Source organism: Sander lucioperca, chromosome 2 (assembly GCF_008315115.2).
Source record: "Sander lucioperca isolate FBNREF2018 chromosome 2, SLUC_FBN_1.2, whole genome shotgun sequence".
In the NCBI taxonomy this organism is placed as follows: Eukaryota; Metazoa; Chordata; class Actinopteri; order Perciformes; family Percidae; genus Sander; species Sander lucioperca.
Window position 1 is genome coordinate 22,839,494 of NC_050174.1, and position 24,902 is coordinate 22,864,395.

Sequence of the window (24,902 nt, forward strand, 5' to 3'; positions counted from 1 at the left end):
CACGTTATACTCAAGTGTCTTACAGTCTGACCTTATTTCAGCTTACATTAGTTAGCGTTAGCTAAATCTGCCACATTTGTGTGCTTTTTGCTGATTATAAAAACATACGGACATAAAAAAGGCCTATGCTATCGGTTTTCTCTCCGTTTTATGATGGATCAATGTTGTTGTTATTTCTGTCCGTTAAATTAACCTGTATGTTTATCATGCGTTTGTCCGGCAAAAATTCAGTTTAAAAAGTCAGTTTTTATTTTGAAATAGGCTATAGTCTGGACGTGTTTAAACAGTTTTACTGTTTATTTCAGTGACTGTGTTTATATTGACTACTCAGTTTGTTAAACCTGCTCTCTATACAGGGCCCAGGAAGCAAACACATTCAAAACGTTAACGTATAAAACTGAAGTACCAAATGTTTGGCTTTTCCATTTAATACTGTAGGTCGCCTGATCTGAACTGGAATCTGAACTCATGGCTGCAATCGAGATATTTTTGGACCACCAAACTCACCAGAGAGGCCTGCAACAAATTGCATCAACCACTTCAAAGTGATACCACAGGTCATTGCGTGATGTAATGAATACATGTGAATACACTTGTATATCCCTCTTGCTAACTCTAGCCAGGTCAAAAGCTAAAAAACAAAAACAAAAAACAAAAGATGTGTCTGAACATCATGGCCACACGTGGGGGGATTTGCGGTGTGGTTTTTAGTTCAACTATTCCACCTAATCTCTAACCACTAATGGGTAGGGTTGGGCATCATTTGGATTTTAACGATTCTGATTCCAATTCCGATTCTTCCTTTCGATTCCGGTTCTTCTCGATTCTCGATTCCGATTCTTTGAGAGGTGGAGTTGAAACGGGTCACATGCTTATTTCACAGATAAGAGGAAAGTCTTATTTTTTTTAAAGCCACACTAGAGCGCTGCTTACTGTGCTCCAAGGCTGCAACACAACAAGAGCCTGACCACTTCGGAAACCAAAACTTGCGCTTGTTAAATTTTGAACCCATGATCAGATTTGAAACCAAATCCTCCAAACGATTCTAAACGATTCCAATAAAGAAAAGAATTCCACTGGAATCGTAATTTTTGTAACGATTCCAAGTAGGAATCGGTTCTCCATGCCCAACCCTACTAATGGGTAAGGGGAGAGATGGCATGAAGTTTAGATTTAATACAGATTAAAACTTACAGGCCTGTTGCTGACACGCCAGAAAAAAAAAAGGAATAAGTATCAAGTTTAAGACAAGTTTACTGGTATAACAAGATGTTTTTCACGTTATAACTGGTTTAACGTGCCGGGACGCCACGGAACCGTGTTCCCGCACCTTTGATTAATAAGTAAATTGTGTTTCATTCGGCAGCAGCCGTGAGTTCAGTGTCAGTGGTTAGTTCACGTCTTTAACAGCAGCAGTCGACTGGCTTTGATCTAAACTGCTTAAGTCAGTTGAGTGAAGTGAAGTTAACAATGTCGGTAGCCTTGCGTTGTTCACCCCGAAGGGAAGGAAGTAGCAGTATAACAGGCGAACCAGCTTCCTCTAACTTATAGGGTTCCCCCACCTACCAAATCTCACTTTAACCCCTGGTCATAACAAGACCATAATTAAATAAATTTACTCTGATGCATATTTGTTTCATTTCATTCATTACCCAAGCAGAATCTCCAGTTGATTATAAGTAAACAATTATGCAGGACGACTAAGATCTGGTGCTGGAAGCTCGCCTCTCGGTCACATATTTTGCTATGCCTAACAACCTCTTTAATGTAAATGTTATACACCCCTTTATGTTCATGTCTGTCTCTCTGTATTCACTGTATTCCTTACGTTATTGTAGTTTTACTTGAATAATAAAGATTTGGGAGAAAAAAAAAAATCTTCGTCAGATATTTCATCAATAAATACCAGTCTGTGATTAATACATTTCAATTATGGAGCATTCCATGCAGCTAAAATATTAGTGAAATAATGAGGCTCATGTCACACTTGTTAACTGGGAATATGTGTTGTAGGCAGTGGCGGTTTCTCTAGGAGGCCAAAGGAAGCCTGGCCTCCCCATAAAAATATAAAACATCATTTAAAATATAAAATACATTTTATTTTTAAATAAAATTTAAAATAAAAATGAATTTTATAATAAATGTTATAATTTAAAATATATTTTTATATTTTAAATTATGTTTTATATTTTTAACCGTAGGAATTATAAATTTACGGTTGTGTCTTTTACTGATTTTGCAATTTCCCTTATCAAAACATTCCATTATCATTTTCTTCTATAGCTGGTAGAGCGACACAGCGCCCCTCTTACACTGCGTGCGTGGTGCAGTCCAGTCTGTGCCGTCTAGTGGCCAGTAAAATGCTACGAACGCTCAAAGGAGGCCAGCTTTTCCTGGCATCCCTTAGAGAAAAAAATTATATTTTCAGCCAATCAGATTAAGGCTAGGTTTGACCGAGCTCGACCTTGAACGGTCAATTCATCGTAAAGAAAAAAACCAGGGAAGCCAGGTTGAACCTGGCTTTTCACCAATCACATGCCTCAGACAGATGCGTAACTATGGTAACAGGTACGCTACTACGCGGCGGTGCCGCCCGGCGTCAGCTGAGCTAACAGTCAGTTAGCAGCAAGTTTACACAATGGATGGCGATCTTGAGTTTCTTCTTAAAAATGACTTCACTGAACTTGCTTTTGAGCTACAACTGAAATTTAAACAAACTGGTAGGCCTACACCGAAGCTGGATCTAACTCAGGGGAGAGCAAAGGGAAAAGTGCGATCTTTTTGTGATGGGAACTATGCCAAAACTGAATGGCTAACAGGAAGCGCTAAATTAAACCGGCTTTTCTGCTGGCCTTGCCTCTTGTTTGACCGGTCAAGCTGCAGCAGCTCTTTAAACAACCCATGGAGCCAAGCCGGATTTGCTGATCTTGCAAACCTCTCACGGGCCATAGAGAGGCATTCAAAATCACGGAGTCACATAACATCAGAACCCAAACTCAAACTTTTTCGACGAGTGAGGATAAATGAAGTAATAAGTGTGTCAAGGCATAATCAACAGGTGGATAAGAGTCGTGCCATTCTGAAGAGAGTGATTATTGCTGTACTGTATCTCGGAGGCCAAGAGCAGGCTTTCCGTGGCCACAACGAGTCAGCTAGCAGCTCTGGCAACAAGGGGAACTTTGTGGAGCTAGTGCAAGCTGTCGCCGAGTTTGACACAACGTCGTATTTTTTATTGTAAATTAATTTCTAGTGACCTAGAGGTTTCCCACGGATCTCTGACCTCTCCAGCACACACACACACACACACACTCTCTTTCTATGTGAAAGACATTTGATTTGTCATGTATTGTTTTCTATGAATGTGTGCAAACCAATAAAATCAATTTAAAAAATTGTGACAAAAGCATTTTGTTTTTACATGCGGGTGAGAGAAGGGCGAAATTTTGCTGAGCACCGTCGTGTGCCAGACTGCCAGTAGGCTGCATTCATTTAAAATTAAACATTGCAGTTGGTGCTAAGTGGTGGCATTGATTCTTAATTTCCCACGAAGCTGATCGCGGTTACGTGTCAGTTAAACTTCTCATCTCCAATCCTATCTGCGTTTGTGAGAAGTGGCGCTGTCCTGAGTTGAAAGATAGCCTACTTTACGGCTTTATTATCCAGTTAATAGGTGCGTGTGTTCGTGTCGGCCGCTGTCCATTTCCTAAGGTTCTGAAATGCAAACATTTTTTGTATGCGCCCGTGAGCACCCACTCATAAATCGGCCCCCACCTGAGGCAATATGATCTGGGGATCGACCGATATAAATGTTTTAGAGCCGATGCCGTTTTTTTTTTTCTTGAGCCGATATTTGGAGCCGATACTGCTTTTGCTCCCTCAATTTACACCATAAAAATGTAAACCCTGCCACACTGGATTTGTTTTCGGAATCGGCTCTGCCATTTCTTTAAAAATAATAATTATCGTTTATCGCAATAATTTCTGGCACAATTTATCGTCCCGCAAAATGTGTTATCGTGACACGCTTATAAGAAGATAGCCCTTTTAATTTCTTATCATTTATTTTGAATTTTTATGTATATGCTCCTATGTTTTGTTGTTTCTATACTCGACCCTAGACCAAATGTCTATTTTATAAGTGAATTTGTTACTCTGACTTGTTTGATTGTACGTCTGTATTCTCAATAAAGAAGTGAAAATAAACAAGAACTCACATCTAGGTCTCCTGTTACTCTCAATATTTCCTTCTTCCAAAACAGCCGGGAGTTGAGTTTTCATTCAAACCAAATTATGACTGGTGTGATAACTGCATGGCAAATTAATCAGAGCACACAAGGCCAAATTGCCTCCTAAGTTACCACACGGCAAAGGCTATTTTTAAACAGAGTCCGACGCAGTCAGTCCACATTAAACGCTAAACCACGTCCAGCCAACTTCACGGAGAACAATGAGGGCAGAACAGCATCACCTATCATCTATTTTAAACAAATATTCTCTGTCCATCTCAGCTAAAAACACCGGGCCGGTTCTAGCCCGCTATATTTTTTGGGGGGGAGGGGGAGAATAGGTGGGCAACCTGGGCGGTTGGTAGCACAGATGTTAGAGAAGTACATTGATGGCCCAACGGGGGCCAGCTTCCAGGCCCTGGTGACATGGCACAAACATTTGACCTAATACCAGCTGGCCTGGCAACCCAAAAGGCATAGGATGTATATCAACAAACGTGGGGAGACATATGATGTGGGGCGTCCGGGGGCCCTCCCCCAGAAAAAAAAAAAATAGCATTAAAAACACTACATTTCCTGCATTCCCTTAGAAATATGGGACATCTGGCGGAATTTACAGCAGCAACTGAACAATCCGGGAAATGAAACGTTGTCGATAGACTAATTCTCCTTTCACACCTGCTACCTGTTCTCCATCCCTATCTATCTATCTATCTATCCATCCATCCATCCATCTATCCATCCCCCTGTAGAACCTTTATTAATTTCCTTCATTTCAGGATTTACTGACTGCTGAGTAAAATCCTCCCACAACATACATATAATTTAAAAAAAGTCACCTTGTACAAAAAAAAATATACAAATTGGCCTAACGACTTCCATCTGATCAGAGGGGGCAGAGACAGATTGATATTGAACCAAAGGCCAATATTGGCCTGATGGTTCTGTCTAGCCCAAGCAGCTAGTGCCAAACGCAAAACATCAAAATTTAAGTGGAAGAGACGGAGAAAAAGAAAAGAACAGCGTTTGCATTCAGCATCGCATCATCTGTCTCACTGTCTCAGCATCCTGTTTGATCTGTGCTGGCAGCTGCCCTGCGCGATTCATGCTGCATGTGTCTCTGTTCAAATGTTTCAGAACACAGAATGAATTCAATTCAAGCATCTACATCAACAGGAATGACATGTATAATATGTTTAATGTCCATTAGCACTTTTTCCTATGACCTGCAGCCCTTATGTCATTAATAATAATAACTTATTGATTCCCAGGTGGGGAAATTACAATTATTAGGCCTGAATAACACACATGCTCAGGTCCTTTACATGCACAAATAGAGAGATGTCAGAGTGAGTGAGAGTAAGCAGTGCCCAGGAGGTGAACTGGCATACTCCATACTTTGTCCGTATGGGGACTTGAACCGGCAACTGTCCAGTTCCCAACCCAGCTCCCTACAGACTGAGTTACTGCCACTCCCCTTTTTAATTGATCAATAATTCAATGTAGTACCAGAAAGGTGTGGGCAGACTCTAATAGGTTTTCTAATACTTTACATAACCACCAATGATTTTCTTCCAATAGCCATAATTTACTAAATGAACATCATGCTGTATTGAAGAAGACTTAAAACTAGCAACTGAGGCTATAAACGTGTTAGGAAAATGTTTATTGAGGTAATAAATCAAGGCAGAGGTAGGGTCGTTTCACCAAAGACTTCTATAGAAACAGACTTCTTTTTGGAGCCAGTGGAGTCGCCCCCTGCTGGAAATTAGACAGAATGCAGCTTTAAGGAGATTCAGCTTTGGCTTCACTTTTCAGGACCTGAAGTTACCGTTTGGTTTCACCCTGTCACTACCAGGGGTTGATGCATAGACTGTATAAGTGTATAAAACATCTGGATCGCCCCGTGGTGGCTGGCTGCAGCATAGGTCATAAATCTCATCTACTCCACGTTAGTGGATGGGAGTCTACATCCTCAGCCTTCCACGGGATCGATCCGTTGCCGCCAGAAATTCCGCTGTATGTCCTTTTTGATGTCTGTTACCTTCCTCCTTCTTTGTGTTGGCGTTCTAACCTCTGGTGGATTTCTGAGGACTATGGTTAACTGTTCCTCAGATCTCTGCAGGGTAAATCCAGACAGCTAGCTAGACTATCTGTCCAATCTGAGTTTTCTGTTGCACGACTAAAACTACTTTTGAACGTACACATGTTCCACCAAAACAAGTTACTTCCCGAGGCTATTTTGCAGAGGCACCGTGACTCCGCGCGGTGCTTAGCACCGCACCAGATGATTGTGATTGGTTTAAAGAAATGCCAATAAACGAGATAAACGTTTCTCTCCCATCACGGAATGCTGTGTGGACAGGCCAGACCTTCCTCCGCAGCGCTGTGGAGAGACACAGAGACAGATATACAGATTTGGAGAAAAAGGCCACCTGCTCCTCAGATAAACATTCACACAACCATGGTGCAGCCTGAATCGCAATTCAGGGTTCAGTGTCTCGCCTGGGACTACAGGGCAAGGGATCGAACCACCAACCTTCCGATTGGTAGGCGTCCGCTCAACGACCTGAGCCACAGCCGCCCAAACTTTCCAATGAATGAGTTACCCGTCAGTCCATATGACTCCATGTTTACTCCTCTTGGTTCATTTCTATTAAGTTAGTGTCAACAGGAAACAAAGCCGATCCACAAGGCAACAATGGACCAAACTACAGGTGTGAATCGGCAGTCCCTCCGGGATTTCATGGCCTTTTTTTGAAATTGTTGCGGCCCAAAACGCCTGAATTTGCAGCAGCTTTTATGCAAAAAATTGCACAAAAAAAGTCTTTTGTATTTTTGTTGCAATGAAGCTGCGAGAGAGAGTGAAAATTGATACAATTTTTCCTAAATAAGTCCACAAACATCAGACCACACAGCCACCAGAATGGGCACTGTTACACATGGTCTTTGTCCAACTCAACTTTACTAAAAGGGCCGCACTGGAAATTGAGAATCACATTAAGGGCCAGACATTTAAACTGTTATTGACATGCTTTTATTTCATCGATAAAGTAAAATATCTTTGACTGTATTACTGCATGTCTCTTTTTGGACATTTGTCGCATTTTTGTTGCTTGTTTTTGATGCTTCTTTTTAACATTTGTGTTTTTTTTACAAAATTGTCGCCTTTTCTGACATTTTTGTTGCTTTTTACACTTTTGTCGCATTTCTGTTGACATATAACTAATCATGGGCCGGTATGAGATTCTGACGGTATGATAACCTTCAGCAAAAATACCACGGTTTCACGGTATTGCAATTACAGCTCTAAAACTTATTATTTTGAAATGTCTGGGTAAAAAAACAACTTCTTTTTCTCCATTGAACTGCATTTTATTTTAAACAGCATAGCCTATAGAATATTTAGTATATTTTTAAAATGTACCATATTAAGTTCAAATAAATAATACAAATCATATTTTTTCATGTGGATCCCCTTTTGCTGCCAGAGCTACTGCTGCCCTAAAAAGAAGAAAAATAAAGACAGACATGTTAATTTAACCAGAATCTGTAATGACATTTAACTTCTTAACTGGATTTAACATTAATTTAAACAAAATATTACATGATCCAATTGTTTTTATGTGAAAAGATATATCACTAATCCACTACTATGAATAATATAAATAATGCTGCGATTCAATTTTTCTCAATGTAAATGCACACATACACGTATGGAGAGAGAGTGTGTGTGTGTGTGTGTGTGTGTGTGTGTGTGTGTGTGTGTGTGTGTGTGTGTGTGTGTGTGTGTGTTTACTTTGTGCACACAGATACACATGCTCTCGCTGTACAACACAAGTCGCAAAACCAGATGTACACAATGGTGGAACACTTAAAGGGGCGCTATGCACTTTTGGCCATTTCTTCACCGTTTTCTCGCTTTTTGCTCGCAGGTTTCTCTATAGAGCTCCCCCTACAGCTTCAGAATAGATATTTGGCCCTACAAAAGTCACTAAAAAAGTTTTAGTATTCTATAGTAGTTTAGAATTTACCATATTAAGCAAAACAATGAACATATTTTAAAAGCAGGCTACCACACACACAGCAGACTCAGCAGTTTGGTTTGGCGCACAACTAGGTGAGCCAAAATTTATTGTGAAATTTGACACGTGGTCTAGTTTTTCCCGCGGCGGCCCGCCACAGTAATATTTATGCCGCCACGGTATCAGAAATAGGGCAGACGCACAACAGGGTTTCCGCTATGTACACCGCGCACCTTCAGCTGTTTATGAAAAGTCATAAAGTCGTAATTACACGACTCTGCAGAGCCGTGTGCTCTACTGAACTCAAGCGAACTGTCATCCGCTCTCCCTCCCCTTAGGGTGAGCAACTGGAACAGTGACAGGACGTCATCACTCGCAAAGTCATGGAAACCAAATAAACAACAGGGCGAGTACTACTTGTCACTCAATCTTAGGCAAAGTGACAAACAGCGATGAAAGCCGCGACATGAAATCCGCACTCACGCGGGTCCCGTGAAGTATGACAGCTACAGTTTGTCGGAAAATAGCGTTGTGGACACTGAAGTTGATGAATTTACTGTTTATCAGACCCCAGGTGAGACAAGAAGCTAACGTTAGCGAACGCTGGGGTGACGGTCCCTCTGCCTCTGACTCCCCGTTGCAGGAGAACGCTGTATTCCACCGACACGCTGTATTAACGTTACTGTTTTAAAACCGTTTACCAGGTTAGTGGGGGCGCATACCGCTCAAAACCAACATGAAAAACGTAGCTAGTAATGTTCACTTGTTAAAATGTGTGTAAAATGAGCGGTGACGTTAAACCACCCTACGGTACCGTCTATTTGCTGGATGGTTTCAAGGTAACGGTCGGTAGCTAACATTAGCAGATAAGCCCGTAGTTTTTGATGTTCAACACCCACCCCCACTGAAAAAAATTCTAGAGGAAACACTGTGGTCTGTGGCTTCAGTAGCAGGAAATATTTTCCCACTTTGCAGGGGAGCGTGTCTATGTTCCCCGGGTCCTATGTTCCCTGGGTCCTATGTTCCCTGGGTCCTATGTTCCCTGGGTCCTATGTTCCCCGGGTCCTATGTTCCCCGGGTCCTATGTTCCCCGGGTCCTATGTTCCCCGGGTCCTATGTTCCCTGGGTCCTATGTTCCCCTCTTTGTATGAGACTGGGGAACATAGGACCCTTTCTCAAAAAAAGGGTCCTATGTTCCCCGGTCTGTTACTTTTTCCACCATTACTGCCAAATTCCATGGCTAACCCTAACCCTAACCCTACCGTAAAGATTGATAGATTGCGGGGAACATAGGACCCTTTTCCAGAAAAAAAGAATAGGACCCGGGGAACATAGGGATGACCCCCTCTGCAGGGGACCCCCTGGTGGACCACAGACCACACATGGGGAACCCTTACTGTAATGATCATTTACTGCGGCCTACCTACCCACGGCCCTTTGCTGCATGTTGCCCCCCCCCCTTTCCTGTCTTCATCTATTCTATCCAATAAAGGCCACAAAAAATCCCCAAAATAATGTGAACAGTCCTAGGAACTAATGCTCTATTCATTTCACATTTGCCTTTTGTTGTTGTTCTTAACTAATACTAATAATGAGTCATTATGGTTTCATATACTGCCTAACCCCTACTGCAGCCAAACAACCTTCCAAAACCTATTGAGCTATGGCTTTTAGTTTGAGATACAGATGATGCAACTAAAAGGGCAGGCATTGTAATTTTAACACACTGCATCAATACAAATTAACTTAAAAAAAAAAAGTCAGGATGACCATGAATCATTTCCATTGCACCCCAGTCGTTCACTCGCTTACCACCATTCTGCCAACCCGAGTTACCGGAGTCACATTTACATTGTGTCAAATAGAGTTTACCACCCTTTAACACAGACATTTCCAATGTGTATCAGGAATACAATCATTTTAAGTATTATCAGAGTAATGTACAGTACTGCACGGTGTAATTTATGTTACACAATTTAAGCCATTTGAAAAAAGGTTTTGCTCTTGTTACAATTTTCAGTATACTAGTACAATACAAAAAAAAAAAAAACACAGACTTGGGCTATATCTTGTCAATGGTACAAACTTAAACTAGTTTCCGGCATTCCTCACAAAATGTTGATTTTGATCTACAAGTCACACACTGTACGCATTCCACATATAGCTCATTCTCCTGTTTTCTCAACAACGCTGCATTTTGCCGGTGAAGCACATCAAGTTCCTGTACAAGTGCAGGTTTGAGTTTATTTTCGACAATCCTTACGATCCTTTTTTTCCCCCACGCAACCCAGACAAACGGACACGCTCTCCTGGCAGCCCATTTAAAGAAGCAGATTCTCAGCAGATTATTAAGCATCCCTCCGCACCGCTGCTCCTGATTCTCACTGTGTGTCTCTCACACACACACACACACACACACACACACACACACACACCTACCTGGTCTTAATGGTGGGGTTCATCCTGAGAGGAAACAGTCCCAGGTCTATGTCTTTGCAGTCAGGATTAAACTCTAGGGCTCCTGAGATGTAAATCAGAAAGTAGTCCCAGAGCTCGGGTAACTTCTGGGAGGAGAGAATCATGAGGGCAACTTTTAGGGGTGGTTCTGTTTGAGGGATGAGAAGCCTGGTATCCGGAGAGAGGGGCACCCAACAGTGTCCTATCACCTCCCTTCAGCTTGCCTTTAAGCGCTCCCGGCTGACCCAGCCTCAACAGTCCACTCAGCACCTACATTTAGCTGACTGACTCCTCCCCTCAGGACAGAACACAGGAACACAATGAACTCTCTCCAAAACTGCCCTACTTTCCCCATGCCGATCATTCACATTCCATCTGTATTTATCCATTTTGATTTGGGAAAACTCATATTGTTTTCCTGGGAGAGTGATTTCTCTGTTGCTTTCATAGATGCTAAATGTATTTCCTATTTGGCTCTAAACAATGTGTCATGTAGGATAATGCAATTTCAATAGTGTGTCAAAAAGATAATACACCTGTCATTGGCATTGCATGTTGCTTCATATTGTCAATGTAATTTAAAAAAAGGCTTCATTCCACTCCTTAAATAATCTAACTGCATATATGACTGTTAACTATGAATTTGCTTAATTTACATTGAGGAGCTAATTATTGAAACAGGTGCTACAATCACTAATACAATAGTAAAGGTAGAGAGCAGTAAAGGTTTTGTCAAAAGTAGGCTACTGTTGGTATTTTGTAGTGCAAATCAAAATTAAATTCCAAATTAGACAAAGAAATTACACACCACACCATTTTCAAAAAACTAAAAGTTACAGGCTACACACATTGTTAGGCAACGCTAAAGATAGGCTACATTAGCTTAAATTATGACTCAAATGTGGCTACCCTAGCGGGAAAAAAACTACACTTTCTCCACTATATCTTTATCGCTCTGTGCCTATAGCCTATTTGGTTGAGCCGAATGTGTTAAGTGTGCCGAATCTACCAGGGGAACAATACTAGGCCTACTTTGGATGCTCTACACAGGCATGTTTGTAAGGAAACATAATTCGCCAGATTCGAAATTAAGTTTTGTATTGCATTCTCTCCTTTCCCAGGGTGAAGCACAGAGGTTGAGTTGAACCTAAACTTATATGTGTATGTGTGTGTGTGTGTGTGTGTGTGTGTGTGTGTGTGTGTGTGTGTGTGTGTGTGTGTGTGTGTGTGTGTGTGTGTGTTGTTTGTCACGTACCAGTAAATGAGCGACAGTCCATCGAAACGCTCGAGCTCTCTCCCCCGCTGTTTCAGCAGAGACATATTATCCAAATGTGGTCCAGGTGTTCAGCCCCCACGCTGCTGCTGCTGCTGCCGCTGTGAGCTTTCACAGTAGAAACTACGTAGAAGTAACCCCCCCCGTCCCAGAAACGCATCACTCTGCCCCGCCGCTCTCCGACCCGTCAACCGCCGCGTGCCTTCGCTGACTGCGTGGATGTGTCAGCATTCATCCCCCTTCAAATCAATGAGCCGGACACTGCTGGCCGGTAACGGGACGCTCTGTCCGCCCTATTCTAATCTGACCGACACGTGGGCTTATTCCTGCTGACTGACCTCTGTTTGACACCATTTCAGTGTCTCTTCTTGAGCCGCACGGTACACAGTTCTTAACCGTCCCTGCCCGCAGCCTACAGCAGGTAAGGAGACAAGTGCTGGGGACATTTGACTCCTGTGGATCAGAGCTGCTGCATTCAAGGTCCACTTAAGAAAAACGGCCCGTACGTTATCCGCGGGGCTAGACAGTCACCTTATTTAACTGTATGACTTAGCCTACTGACTGACATTTGACGTTGTTGTCTTGTTCACAGTGTTGGTTTGCTGGGGCGATTCCAGGATTTTTTAAGTAGGGTGGCACGGAGGGGGGGGGGACGACCAACATCACATTCATTATTAGTTTCACTTGTTTCATTCTAAACTAATTGTATATCTGATAAATAGCCTACACATTTTCTAAAGGCTCAGTATGCCACTTTAAAAAAATTAAATAAAATAAAATCAATACAATGCAATTTCTCCATTGACAAATTGGAGTATAAGCCATAAAATCGTAACCGTCGATGATAGACTTAAAACCAGCATGCCGACATGACTCAGCGATTGTATATGCTCATATAGACGGCAAAAATCATGGGGCACTACCCTTGTTTTGAGATAAATGTCTTTTATTCACAATGTCTTGGATAAGTACTTCATTACCCACTATCCTGAACAATCCCACAATCCCACAGTGATGCCTCTGATTGGTGGAACTCATGCTGGTGAGGAGGGGGGGTGTCAGTACCCGATCTGTGCTGCCTGCATGATTCGTCACGAGGATTTACGACACTGCACGAATCACGATCTGTTCCACGCTTCTGCCGTTAGCCTCTGCCGGGAAGCTAACGTTAGTTTAGCTAACAGCTAATTCGGCTAACCGCTAGTTGACAGCTTGATTCAGTCTAAAATAACGTTAACTCAAACTTAACACTGGGTAAATCCGGCTACAGCTGACGTAACAGCCGTTATATTTTCAGGTTTAATTTTGAGGGTCTTTTAAAGTTATTCCATGCTGTGTCAGCTAGCGGTTAGCCGAATTAGCTGTTAGCTAAACTAACGTAGCCTCCTTTATTCAGTGGTGCGCTGTGGTTTATGGGATGAGTAGTTCCTTCGCTCTGAAATGACGATATGTACGCAGTCTTGTACCTTTGACTTTTTTGGGATTTTCTGTTCGTTTTTTTACTCGAAATGATACGTTGTATGCTTATGAGTCACGTACCGTCTGGTTAGCCTACGGATTTTTCCAGACGTCAATGGGAGAAATGAATGGGAAATTTACTTCCGGAACCCAAGGTCTCTCGGAGGAGGGGCGGGACTGTTGAGCTCTATAGTCACACAAAAAAAGCAGCAAAGGCTCTTGGGAGATGGGACCAACATTTCATTTTCCTATTTATGGCAGCTATATCTTTCAAGCCATTTATAATGCCTAAAAATTTGAAGACCTTCATCATTTTGGAAAAACATATTGGCCAAGGAAAAACACAACAAATGTTAAGGATGCCTCATTTTCACTCCTGCAACCCAAAAAGAGGCAAAAATGATTGGATGTTACCATTTTTAAGTTACATTACATAGGTAGGGTATGAATTTGGTGTAAACAGCATGACTAATCTTAATACCTTTAGAGCTCAACAGTGAACGTCTCTGGTTCCGGAAGTGAATTCATTCAAGCCAACCAGCTACAAGATGAATCATGACTATAAAACATTTGATTCGGCGCATTTAGAAGACGCCGTTTGCGGGTTGCGGGTGCGCTAAACAGTTCCATGTGAGCTCCACCAATCAGAGACGTCACTGTTATGCTTAGGATTGTAGTGTACCTCTCCATGAAATCGGGAATAAAACATATTTTTCTTAAAACACGGTTGATATACAAAATTACTGGCTTCTACAGGGAAGAGATCACTTGTCAGGCAAATTGTGCTTTTTATGTCACTTTGTAGTCATAAATGCTAACCCAGTTTATGTAGAGTATGTATTCCAGACAAACACGCAGGATGTAATTTATCACTCGCAGCAGCTTCTTCCTGTTCTGTAACCTAGCTGGCACCCTCGAGAGCAGCTGTCTGCCGGGCGTCCTCTGAGGGCACCGTCAGGTACCCAGCTGATCCCTGCTGTGTACCGTTTACCGTCCCACTGTCTTTAGTAAGTATCAGAGCATTAGAAGTCGGAGCTGCAGCTCAGAAACACATCATCAGAAGTATAAACTGAGGATCTCATGGTGAGAATCAGGGGAGATTCCAGGATTTTTTAAAGTGGGATGGCACAATTGGGGAGGAAATTTTTATCAGAATACAGCATAGAAAATATGCTTAGAAATATAGGAAGTAGTGGATAGGATAGAACAACACAATGTAATTTTGCTAAATAAAACACATCACATTCATTATTAATTTCAGTTGTTTTTATTTCACTGGTGCCACTCCGTGCCCCCCTTCTAGCCCCGCCCCTGGTGAGAAGACAAAGATCCACTTCAGTTCATTTTATAGTCACAGCTCCATCCATAGCTACCACAGGACCCTGAGGTCTTATTCTCAATATTTTTCATTGGAGTTTTGGGGGTTTTAGCAACCCAGAGGAGTTGACATTCTAAAATGTAAAATGTGCACATCATTACGCCCTGGTCACTGTCCTATCTCATAAACATCAACTTTACATTAACTAAGAAAAACACCCAGCGATAACAGCGATGCTAAGTATTTTTTAGATTCATTATATTTGAATTTTACTACTTTTTGTTGAACAATCACAAATAAATATAGGATTCATGCTCTGAAACAACATCAGAACAAATACTAGAAAATGCATTTCCTGCAGAAAATGCTTGTGAATGCTGAACAGTTAAATTGCTACAGCTAAACTAAATAGCTGGCTTTAATGCGTAAGAAGGTAAAGCAGTGAGAATAGTTGGAAAAGTGGGAATGGTTTAAATTGGGATAACTTTCAAGGAAATGTTAAATAACACCAAAAATGTATGAAGCAAAAGTGGAATATTTTTTTTCTTTTTCTGAAAAGCTGTCACTATGATTTGATGTTTAAATTGTGTATGGCAAGTAAATATAGTGGGCGTGAGAGCAAGTTATAGAGGTTTTAGGACGATTTTTCCAGGCTTCCCACTTTGGTGATGTCATCACACTTGGATAAAAGCGTCAGCTAACTGACATGTAATGTAATGTAAAATAATGTAAATCACCCACTCTAAGTCTTGCAATACTCACTCCATTATAAGCACAGAGAAAGCCTGAATTAAACACTCGACTTAAACAGCGATACCACAAAAACTGTAAAATATATATTATGAAGCTGAATACAACTGTAACAGCTAAAGGTTTCGTAAACAGTTTAAAGGTCCCATGGCATGAAAATTTCACTTTATGAGGTTTTTTAACATTAATATGAGTTCCCCCAGCCTGCCTATGGTCCCCCAGTGGCTAGAAATGGTGATAGGTGTAAAACATCAAAATCATCAGTGTGTTGTTTGTCAATCCAGTATTTTTGTATTGGCTGTTTTGAACACTGCAGACTCTATAGTGCAATGGTTCCCAAAGTGGGTGATTTATCCTATTAATGTTCATCAATTGTGCATTTTTAATAACGTTCACCACGTTCAAAAAAAATACGGCAAATATATCAATATCACAGTTTTTTTTTTAAAACTCAGTTATTGTCATAGTAAAACAACGTGCTTCCCGGCTCTGGAGCTTTTCAGAAGCTCATAAGTCAGAAACATAGTAGCGATCAGAGCAGTGATAATGTTTTTATGGAGTTCATAAGACTAATGAAGCTCAGCGCAAATTCTTTCAGGAAGACTTCTAAATTACTTCAATCACCACTACCTCTCCCTAAACTTTCAGCTGTTAAGAGGCGTTCAGTCTTCAGTAAACCAACCAGAATTGGCCACGAAATTCATGAACCAATCACAGCATGACTTCCAAATGTCTTCTCTCCTTGCTATCAGCTGTATCTTCAGGCAAGCGGCAACCCTCCTCCTCCTCTTCCACCTCCGGGCATCGTCAACCACTGCAACCTCCGGCTTCCCTCTCCACCGTCACCAGTGTCTAGGCTCCATCAATATGTCTGGCTTCTATACCCCTTTAACATATCTTTAATGATGGAGTCTAATCCCCAAAGACTCTGTACATTTCATATTATGCTTATGTACAATAAATCTTTGCATATCTGCAACGAAGTCTCTCCTGATTGAATTAAACTTTAGTCATAGAAAATGTGTGCTCTCACTGAGTCCAGAAGAGCCTCCCAATCCTGTCAACAATGCTCTGGTTTATTTGACCTATAGTAATTATAAGGTCTCAATATTAATATGGGAAGGAATGACTCATTGATGTTAGAGTAGTCTCGCATAGCCAGACCTTCCTCCACAGCGCTGCGGAAGAGGGTCTGTCTAGTTCACACAGCATTCCTGGATGGGAGAAAAACGTGCTCTGGTTTATTGGCATTTCTTTAAACCAATCACAATCGTCTTGGGTGGCGCTAAGCGCCGGACGGAGCCACGGTGCCTCTGCAAAATAGCCTCTGGAAGGAACTTGTTTTGGTGGAACGTGTACGTTCAAAAGTAGTTTTAGTCGTGCAACAGAAAACTCAGATTGGACAGATAGTCTAGCTAGCTGTCTGGATTTACCCTGCAGAGATCTGAGGAGCAGTTAACCATAGTCCTCAGAAATCCACCGGAGTTGAGAACGCCAACACAAAGAAAGAGGAAGGGGACGGACATCCGGCGGAATTTCCAGCGGCTCCTGAACAATCCCGGAAATGAAACATCGTCGATATAGACTAATGTTAGAGTAATACACACAAAATGTCTCTAGCTCAATCCCAATCATCAGCTTAACATCCAGTAAGCCTTGTGTTGGAAACCTGAGTAGATGGCCTTCTTCCATATGCTTCTCATCAGGGTGTTTGCACTCCAATCCTCCTGTTATCTTAATCCCACGGTGGAACTCTAAGGTTAACGAGCCTCGGGCCAAGCATCAGCGCTCTGACTCTCTGACTCTTTGACTCGTAATGGCTGCAGATAGGATTAGGGACAGGGAGCTGTGATCTGCTATTATGGGAACCCGAGACCAGCTAATCCAGTCAAATCCAAGATGGCACTCCCTCTAACCCCACCGCCTCAGCATTTGACCATAACTTTGAACCCTAAAACTATCACAGACATTGCCATATACACAGCCTCATCTACAGCATGTATTACAGGAATCATTGCCTTTTGATCACTCATCATCGCCTAGTCAAACTGCATCTAATGTCATTTGACGCTGCTAATGTTTCTGCAACATACAGTATATGTGTGCATGTCAACTTTACTGAGCTCAAAAAAAAGAAAAGAAAAAAAATGATGAAATGAAAAAAAAAAAATAATAATCAGATCCTAAATCAGAATTATGGCTTTTTTAAACTTATTTTTTTTGCATTCTGCACTCAACCCATTCATCCTCCTTTTTCTTATGCTAAACAGCTATTTTGTACACATTTGTTTCTGTTTTTTGTATTTATTGTGAATGTCACGGGAAAACAAGGCTAGGACCCAAAAATGCAGAGTAGAGGATTTATTTAACAAGAACTATAACAAAAAGTGTCCAGATGTAGGCAGGCAAAACTAACAACAAAAGTAATCCAGGCGGGGAAACAAAACCACAGGGACCCAGATATGAATAAATCCAAAGACGAGACAGCACAGAACACAACTGACAAACCTACACACAGAAACAATAATCCGACAACAAACAGACAAATACACAGAGACTAAATACACAGTATAACGAGGCAACAAGGGACAGGTGACACAAAGCTGGGGGACAGGTGAAAGACATCAGGGTGGAGCAGACAATCACAAAGGCGGGAAAATATACAACAGGAAGTAAAACAAGACAACACAAGGGAGAACAGAGAACCTTCGAAATAAAACAGGAAATGGGAAAAAAACTAACAGAAAACATGAAACCAACTAAACACAGAAACTTGACACTGGACGAGACGTGAGTTCATTCTTATAGACCTTTTTTCACGGCAGACATGTTGACATGTTATAGTAGGAAAAGCATAGGTGTGTTCAAAACCATTAATGATGGCTGCATTCCACTTAGGAGAGGCCCTGGTATTGTACATGCTGACTCACTGAACTAGCTTACTGGGACACTTGATGGACTTGAGCCATCGTTAAGCTTATCAGTTTCAGCTGTGCTTTTCCTACTATGACAAGTCAAAATGTCTTTCTGGAGTGGTTTACTGGTCTGGCCCACTTGAGATCAAATTACGGGGATGTGGCCCATGAACTAAAATGAATTTGACACCCCTGCTCTAGGTGGTCATCCAGAGAAAAGGAAAATTCCATAGTGCATCTAATTTTTAAATTTAAATGTAGTTAAAGTATTAAAAGTAAAGAACTTTCCTCCCATTTTAGAAAGTGTAAAAGATCCAAACAGTTGTGTGTTTAATGGTCTAATCATTTCAGCTGGACTTGTAGGCTGTTATATTGTTGGCTAGTTTCATTTATAATGAAAACTTCAGATTTTATAAACTACATGTGTTTTGTGTGCAGAAATCTTAATGTGTAAAGTAACTAGTAACTCAAGCTGTCAAATGAAAGTAGTGGAGTAAAAAGTACAATATTTCTCTCTGAAATGTAGCGGAGTAGAAGTAGAAAGTGGCATGAAAAGAAAAGACTCAAGTAAAGTACAAGTACCAAATATATGTACTTAAGTACAGTACTTGAGTAAATATACTTTCTGAAGTTACATTCCACCACTGACTATAAGTACAATTTTGAGGTAATTCCATTTGATGCAACTATTTAATTCTACTCCAATATGTTTGACAGGGAAATATTGTGCTACTTGTTTCTCCTCTACATCTGTAGTTACTAATTAAAGTTACTTTCAGAATAAGAAAAACACATATGATGATCTGATATAATACAATGAATTGTTAAAGGTTAAACCAGTGGATTCCAACCTTTTTGGCTTGTGAGCCCTGACAGAAGATCAGCATCTACTTGTCACGTTTCAGTTGTTTATGAGTTGTTAGCAGTTGCACCAAAGAGATATCTCCTCTCTAAACATGAGTAAAAAATATCCAATATTTAACTAGTGTACTGTATATCCACAAAAACAACAATAAACAGTCATATGCCTTAAGACCTTAGCTAATGTTCGCTAGTTATACACGTTCATAGCAACAAAAATGACAAGGGGGGATACAGTTAGAAAAAAATGTTTGATGATAATAAAGAGGCATGGTTTACTTCATAGGCTGTGTACCTGTGTTATTATGTTATATCGGTCACATGACAGTGATGTAACCAAAATATGTATCCTGGGATTCATTCAAAACATTCATTTCTTTAAAAACGTAATAAATAAATAATTTTAAATGTGATTGAAAGAGACAATTATATTGTAATCGCGGTTATTTCTGAGACAATTCATTGTACAGCATTGAATTGTTACAGCTCTACATAGGCATTCTCTTTGGGCCCCTCCCCGCATTCACGACTATTCATTCCAGTACCTATGGGCCCTCCTCCACACATGAGAGCCCTGTATACTCGGCCACAACCCACCCCCCCCAGTCTCCTGGAGGTGAGGAGCTGGAGCTCAGCTACAGGCTTACAAGTGAACTGGCATGGTACAGAGTCTTACTGTAATCAGTACAGGCAGATGGACATGTAGCACCCTCTTCTGGACAATATTCTAACTCTGTAGAAAGTCTCAATACTTCACCTCTGTCACTCCTTCCCAGCAGGCACCTGCTGTCACAACACAAAAAAGAATTCATACAGCACATTGTCAGCACTGTTGAAGTAGACGAGAAAAACACTATCACAACAGCCTGCCAGGAGCCATTAGACAGGCTGAGTCTGTGGATGTTTTTTAGACGTGCCTCAAGACACACTTTTATTCTCTGGCTTTTAATTATAATTGTGTTTGACCGGTTTTCTTTCCTTTTATATTATGTATATGTGTGTGAGTGTATGTGTATGTAGCCTATGCATATATGTATATGTATGTGTATATTTGAATTTATGTGTATTAGGGGTGGGAATCACCAGAGGCCTCACGATACGATATCCCACGATACTTATGTCACGATACAATATCATCACGATACTTATGTTGCGATACAATATCATCACGATACTTATGTTGCGATACAATATCGTCACGATACTTATGTTGCGATACAATATCGTCACGATACTTATGTTGCGATACAATATCATCACGATACTTATGTTGCGATACAATATCGTCACGATACTTATGTTGCGATACAATATCATCACGATACTTATGTTGCGATACAATATCGTCACGATACTTATGTTGCTATACAATATCCTCACGATACTTATGTCACGATGCGATATCATCACGCTACTTATGTCACGATTCAACATTATTGCGATTTTAAACATATTGCAATATTCTGCGATATATTGCAATTTATTACCGTTTTTCCAACTTTAAATTTTTCCCAATTTCAAATGATGTCCCCAAAAGGAAACTTTGTCAACATCTGTTTTACCTAAAAAGATACATTTCCTGTTTGTTCATCTCACTTCAATTTTATTGCTGCAAAATGGGATTGTCAAGCAGACAAACTGACCAACACATAATTATAGATTGATACTTGGCATCTGTGTATCGATATTGTATTGCCACAGAAAATATTGCGATACTATGCTGTATCAATTTTTTTCCCCTACCCCTAATGTGCATATGTATACATATATGTTCCTGTTTATCTGACTTCAAGGGTTTCAATTTGTGTATCAACTTGTATCTCCTTGAATCGTGTTGTATTTCCACTATATCTATGTAGATATGTGTGTTTTATGCTTGTATACATATGTTTTCGTGTTTGTGAAGCACTTTGGTGCAAACTTGTTTGCTTTTAAAGTGCTATATAAATGAAATTAACTTTTTGAAGTTTGATGATGTTCACTCCACATGTACAAAGATACAAGTAAAATGGAATGGTATCTACCTGATAAACAGTTGTGTCAGACAATCAAATCCTAAAACAGTAATGCATTCCCAGACTCTGTCAGCTAACCAAAAATGCAGAAAATGCAACATTCAGTCATAGACCTGTGTCAGCTCAAAGGTCCACTTACTAGCTTTCAGAGCTTTCAACCAAAACAACTGGGACATGTGGAGAAAGTGGAATTTTGAAAACTAGTAAGCTAGTAAATGGACCTTTGATTTTTGATTACTTTGTTACATGGCTTTTGTGTAATATATTACATCAACAGTAGTTAGGTAGAAAAAAAACCTATTATTCAGCTATTATAAGGTTATATATACAGTATCTATCAAGTTATTCATTTACTTATTTATGTGGCCCCAAAGTAGTCACATTTAAGTCTACTGAGTCATAAAGTACTGTTCTCAGTGGTAGCTATGAATCCATTTGGGGTTTTGGAACATATCCTGGACAGGTTTTGTTTTTTTTAGGTCTGTTTGGATCCTATTTGAACAACTGAAGGTTAAATCATATACTACACATAAAGAATTACTAAACATTTTAATATCCAAATTAAATTTGTTTTTCCAAGAAGCATGGTGAGGGTTTATGTCATATTCAAAAAACACAATACTGAGATTTTTATATTTGTCGTGTGTAAGTAGACATTTTGTCCTGATGGTGGTGCTACAGGAAAGGACAGGAGCTCAGCAAAATGAGTAGTTCAATAAGGAGTGAGCTCATTTTGAGTGAACGATTATTTGACGTGTGCAAATGGCAATGTATTTTGCAATTGTCAATTCAATTTGCAATTATGTCATTCAATTTGAATATGCATTTATCAATTGGCAATTAAATATGCAAACTAGCAATGCAACCCTCAATTCAGTTTAAATTATTTTGACAAAAGAAATTTGAAATTCCAGAAGATTTATGAAATTTCTGAAGTTTCTGAAATTCCTCAGTCCTCAGTCTGAGAAGCGAAGTGACCCCTAGACACCGAGCAGCCAATAATCATTTGTATAAAATTCAAATTGAATTGACAATTGCAAAATACATTTCCATTTGAATAAAGAGACCAAATCACAACGGCAATATGAAATGCAGTTGTTTGAGCTTTCATTCAAATATTTAGTCAAAATAATTCAAACTGAATTGAGGATTGCATTGCCAGTTTGCATACTTGCAATTGCAAAATGCATATTCAAATTGAATGACATAATTACAAATTGAATTGACAATTGCAAAATGCATTGCCATTTGAATAAAGAGGCCAAAAAACTTACATATGATAAATGAGAAAAGTCTTTGGCGATTGGACCCCATCGTGACATCATCGAATGCCCATCGTGATGTCATCACATTCCAATTGTAACATCATCATATTTTAAAGGGGGTCGTGAAGCCGTGAGTAGTGTAGGATTACCCCGATGAGAGGATGCTGAGATCTGATTGGATTCCCTGAGCAGCTCCTTCAGCAGCACACTGTTGCACCCCCAGTGCAAGAAGGAGTGCCACCACAGGGCCTTTAATCCGGCAGCAGTCAGACTTATGCAACATTACACTTGAGTGTGATGCTTACGAACAGTGCTTACCAACTAAATATTGTGGGGCAATTTGTCTCAAAATTTAAAAGCAACCTGTTTAGTCAGCCAGTCATCTTAAGCTAACGTTAGCTTTGTAGAGATCGTGGGATTTCGCAAACTGAATAAATACCGCAAATATAAACACCAAACTGCTTTGCTAGCTCTATCATGTAATTACTAAGATATCTGCTGAAAATAATATTTTTTCCTTGGATAGATTTAGGTACTAAACATCCATGACTTCAAACAACAGAGATGATTTCCTGTCCCTGTAAAACGTTAGTCAGCAGCTAACTTAAGCTAACAATAGCTTTGTAGAGATTGTGTGACTTCCCAAACTGAATAATTACTGCACATATAAACACCAAACTGCTTTGCTAGCTCAATCTTGTTCGTTGTAACTAAGATTTTTTTTTTTCCATCGACAGACTTAGCTTCTGTACGTCCGCGAAAATCACATATAGCGGCTATTTTGATCCAAACATAATCCAGTGAAAGTTAACTTCAGAGCATTGTAACAAATAAGTCGTTTAGTTCGATGAATCACTTTATATACTAGTTGGAGAGCTTTTGTTAGTTCCGCTGTGGTTCCTGAATTACTCACATGAATACAAATGTTTTGAAACTGTTTTTTAATTCAACTCCGTAATGTTGACACAGAAATGGCGGAGTGATATTTTAAGTGATGCGCCAGGTGTGCTCAAATGGCTCTGGGTGTGCTGTCATGCTGATTTGAGCCCGTTCTAAATGTCCAGTTGACCAATCAGATTGTCTGGTCGGATCTACTTGTTTTATAATCTTTAATACAACATTGCTAGCTGATTCTGCAACATGACCCATCACTTGACAATATTATTTAATCATTACTCCGTGTCACCTCCTACTGTGCAATATGTCATTTCTATTCATCCGCACCTTACTCATCTTGATAAATGTGTACATATACTGTGTTTATATAAGGGTGTTTATAGTGTACATATTACTATTATTATTATAACTCTAATTCTATTTTTTTCTATTTCTTACAAGACTTTTTGTATATATGTTTCCTATGTCTATCTACTGTGTATTTGTTATTCTGATGTGTGTGGATTTTTCTTTTGAGCTGCTGTAACAAGGGAGTTTCCCCAGTGTGGGATTAATAAAGTCTATCTTATCTTATCTTATGAGAAGAGGAGCTCATGCCTGGAGCTGGAAATGATGAATTGGAGGTGAACCGAGGAGGGTCGCCAAGAATCACGCTGAAGTGAGAGCTGACAGCAACGGAGAGGAGAACATTTAAATATTGACGGCAAAGATGTGATTGGCTGATAGAGATTGTGGCTCAATCTGGTCGGTTAAACTAAAAGAGTAAGCTCCACTAATCAGCTGATAATGGGAAGCAGGAGGAGAGGGAGAGGGAGGGGAATGAGAAGGAGTGAGATAGTCTTCCTGGCGGAAGTTACACTAAGCGTCATTTGCCATTTCTTTGGTGAACACGAACGTGCATACTGGATTTTGTTTTGTTCCAGTGGGGCAAAAAGCTAACACTATCCTCCCCGTAAAAAGATAAGTAAGACTACAAGGAAGGATTTACTTAAGCAGGCAAGCAGAGCCAACAGTAGTGTGAAAGAACAGGAGAGCAGTTTGAGTCATGAAGAAATCCACCTGCATTACTACATCCATATTTTATAACTCATTTTCACTTCTTATCAGGGTATGATCAGGGTAGCTTATTTTCTATCTCCTTCCCTTTTTCTGCTCTACTCCTCACTTTCAAAATGGCCTTTTAACCCCAGGCGTTAGCTTTTTTTTTGGTAGTGCATTCAGTAAGTGCCATTACAGTGCAGTCACGTTCAATGAAAAGCAACGCTTGGCTTGCAGTGTTTGCAGTGTTTCTCTGCTGGGGTTTGGAGCTGAGAGGGGAGGGGACAGTCGGACGGAGAATGTGTCCTCCCCTCTCTGCTTCACACTGTCACACACAGCGAATCAAATTATCACTCGGAAAGAAAGGCTAGATCTGGCCAAGCGGGTTCACACAAGCAGGTGCA

At 40.4% G+C, this 24,902-nt stretch overlaps 1 protein-coding gene across 2 annotated transcripts in view; it reads right to left on the reverse strand.

Moving 5' to 3' along the window:
• si:dkeyp-72e1.9 (syntaxin-binding protein 4) overlaps positions 1–12,483 on the reverse strand; it is a 110,155-nt gene extending 97,672 nt beyond the window's left edge. Inside the window, exons 1-2 of one of the 2 annotated variants that reach the window (XM_031292552.2) lie at positions 11,964–12,483; positions 10,691–10,815 (exon numbers count right to left, since the gene is read on the reverse strand). In XM_031292552.2, coding sequence (XP_031148412.1) covers positions 10,691–10,713 — 23 coding nt within the window. In that variant the 5' untranslated portion in view covers positions 10,714–10,815; positions 11,964–12,483. The remainder of the gene's footprint in view (positions 1–10,690; positions 10,816–11,963) is intronic. The other variant, XM_031292550.2, reaches the window with a different exon arrangement.
• Positions 12,484–24,902: the final 12,419 nt, after the last annotated feature.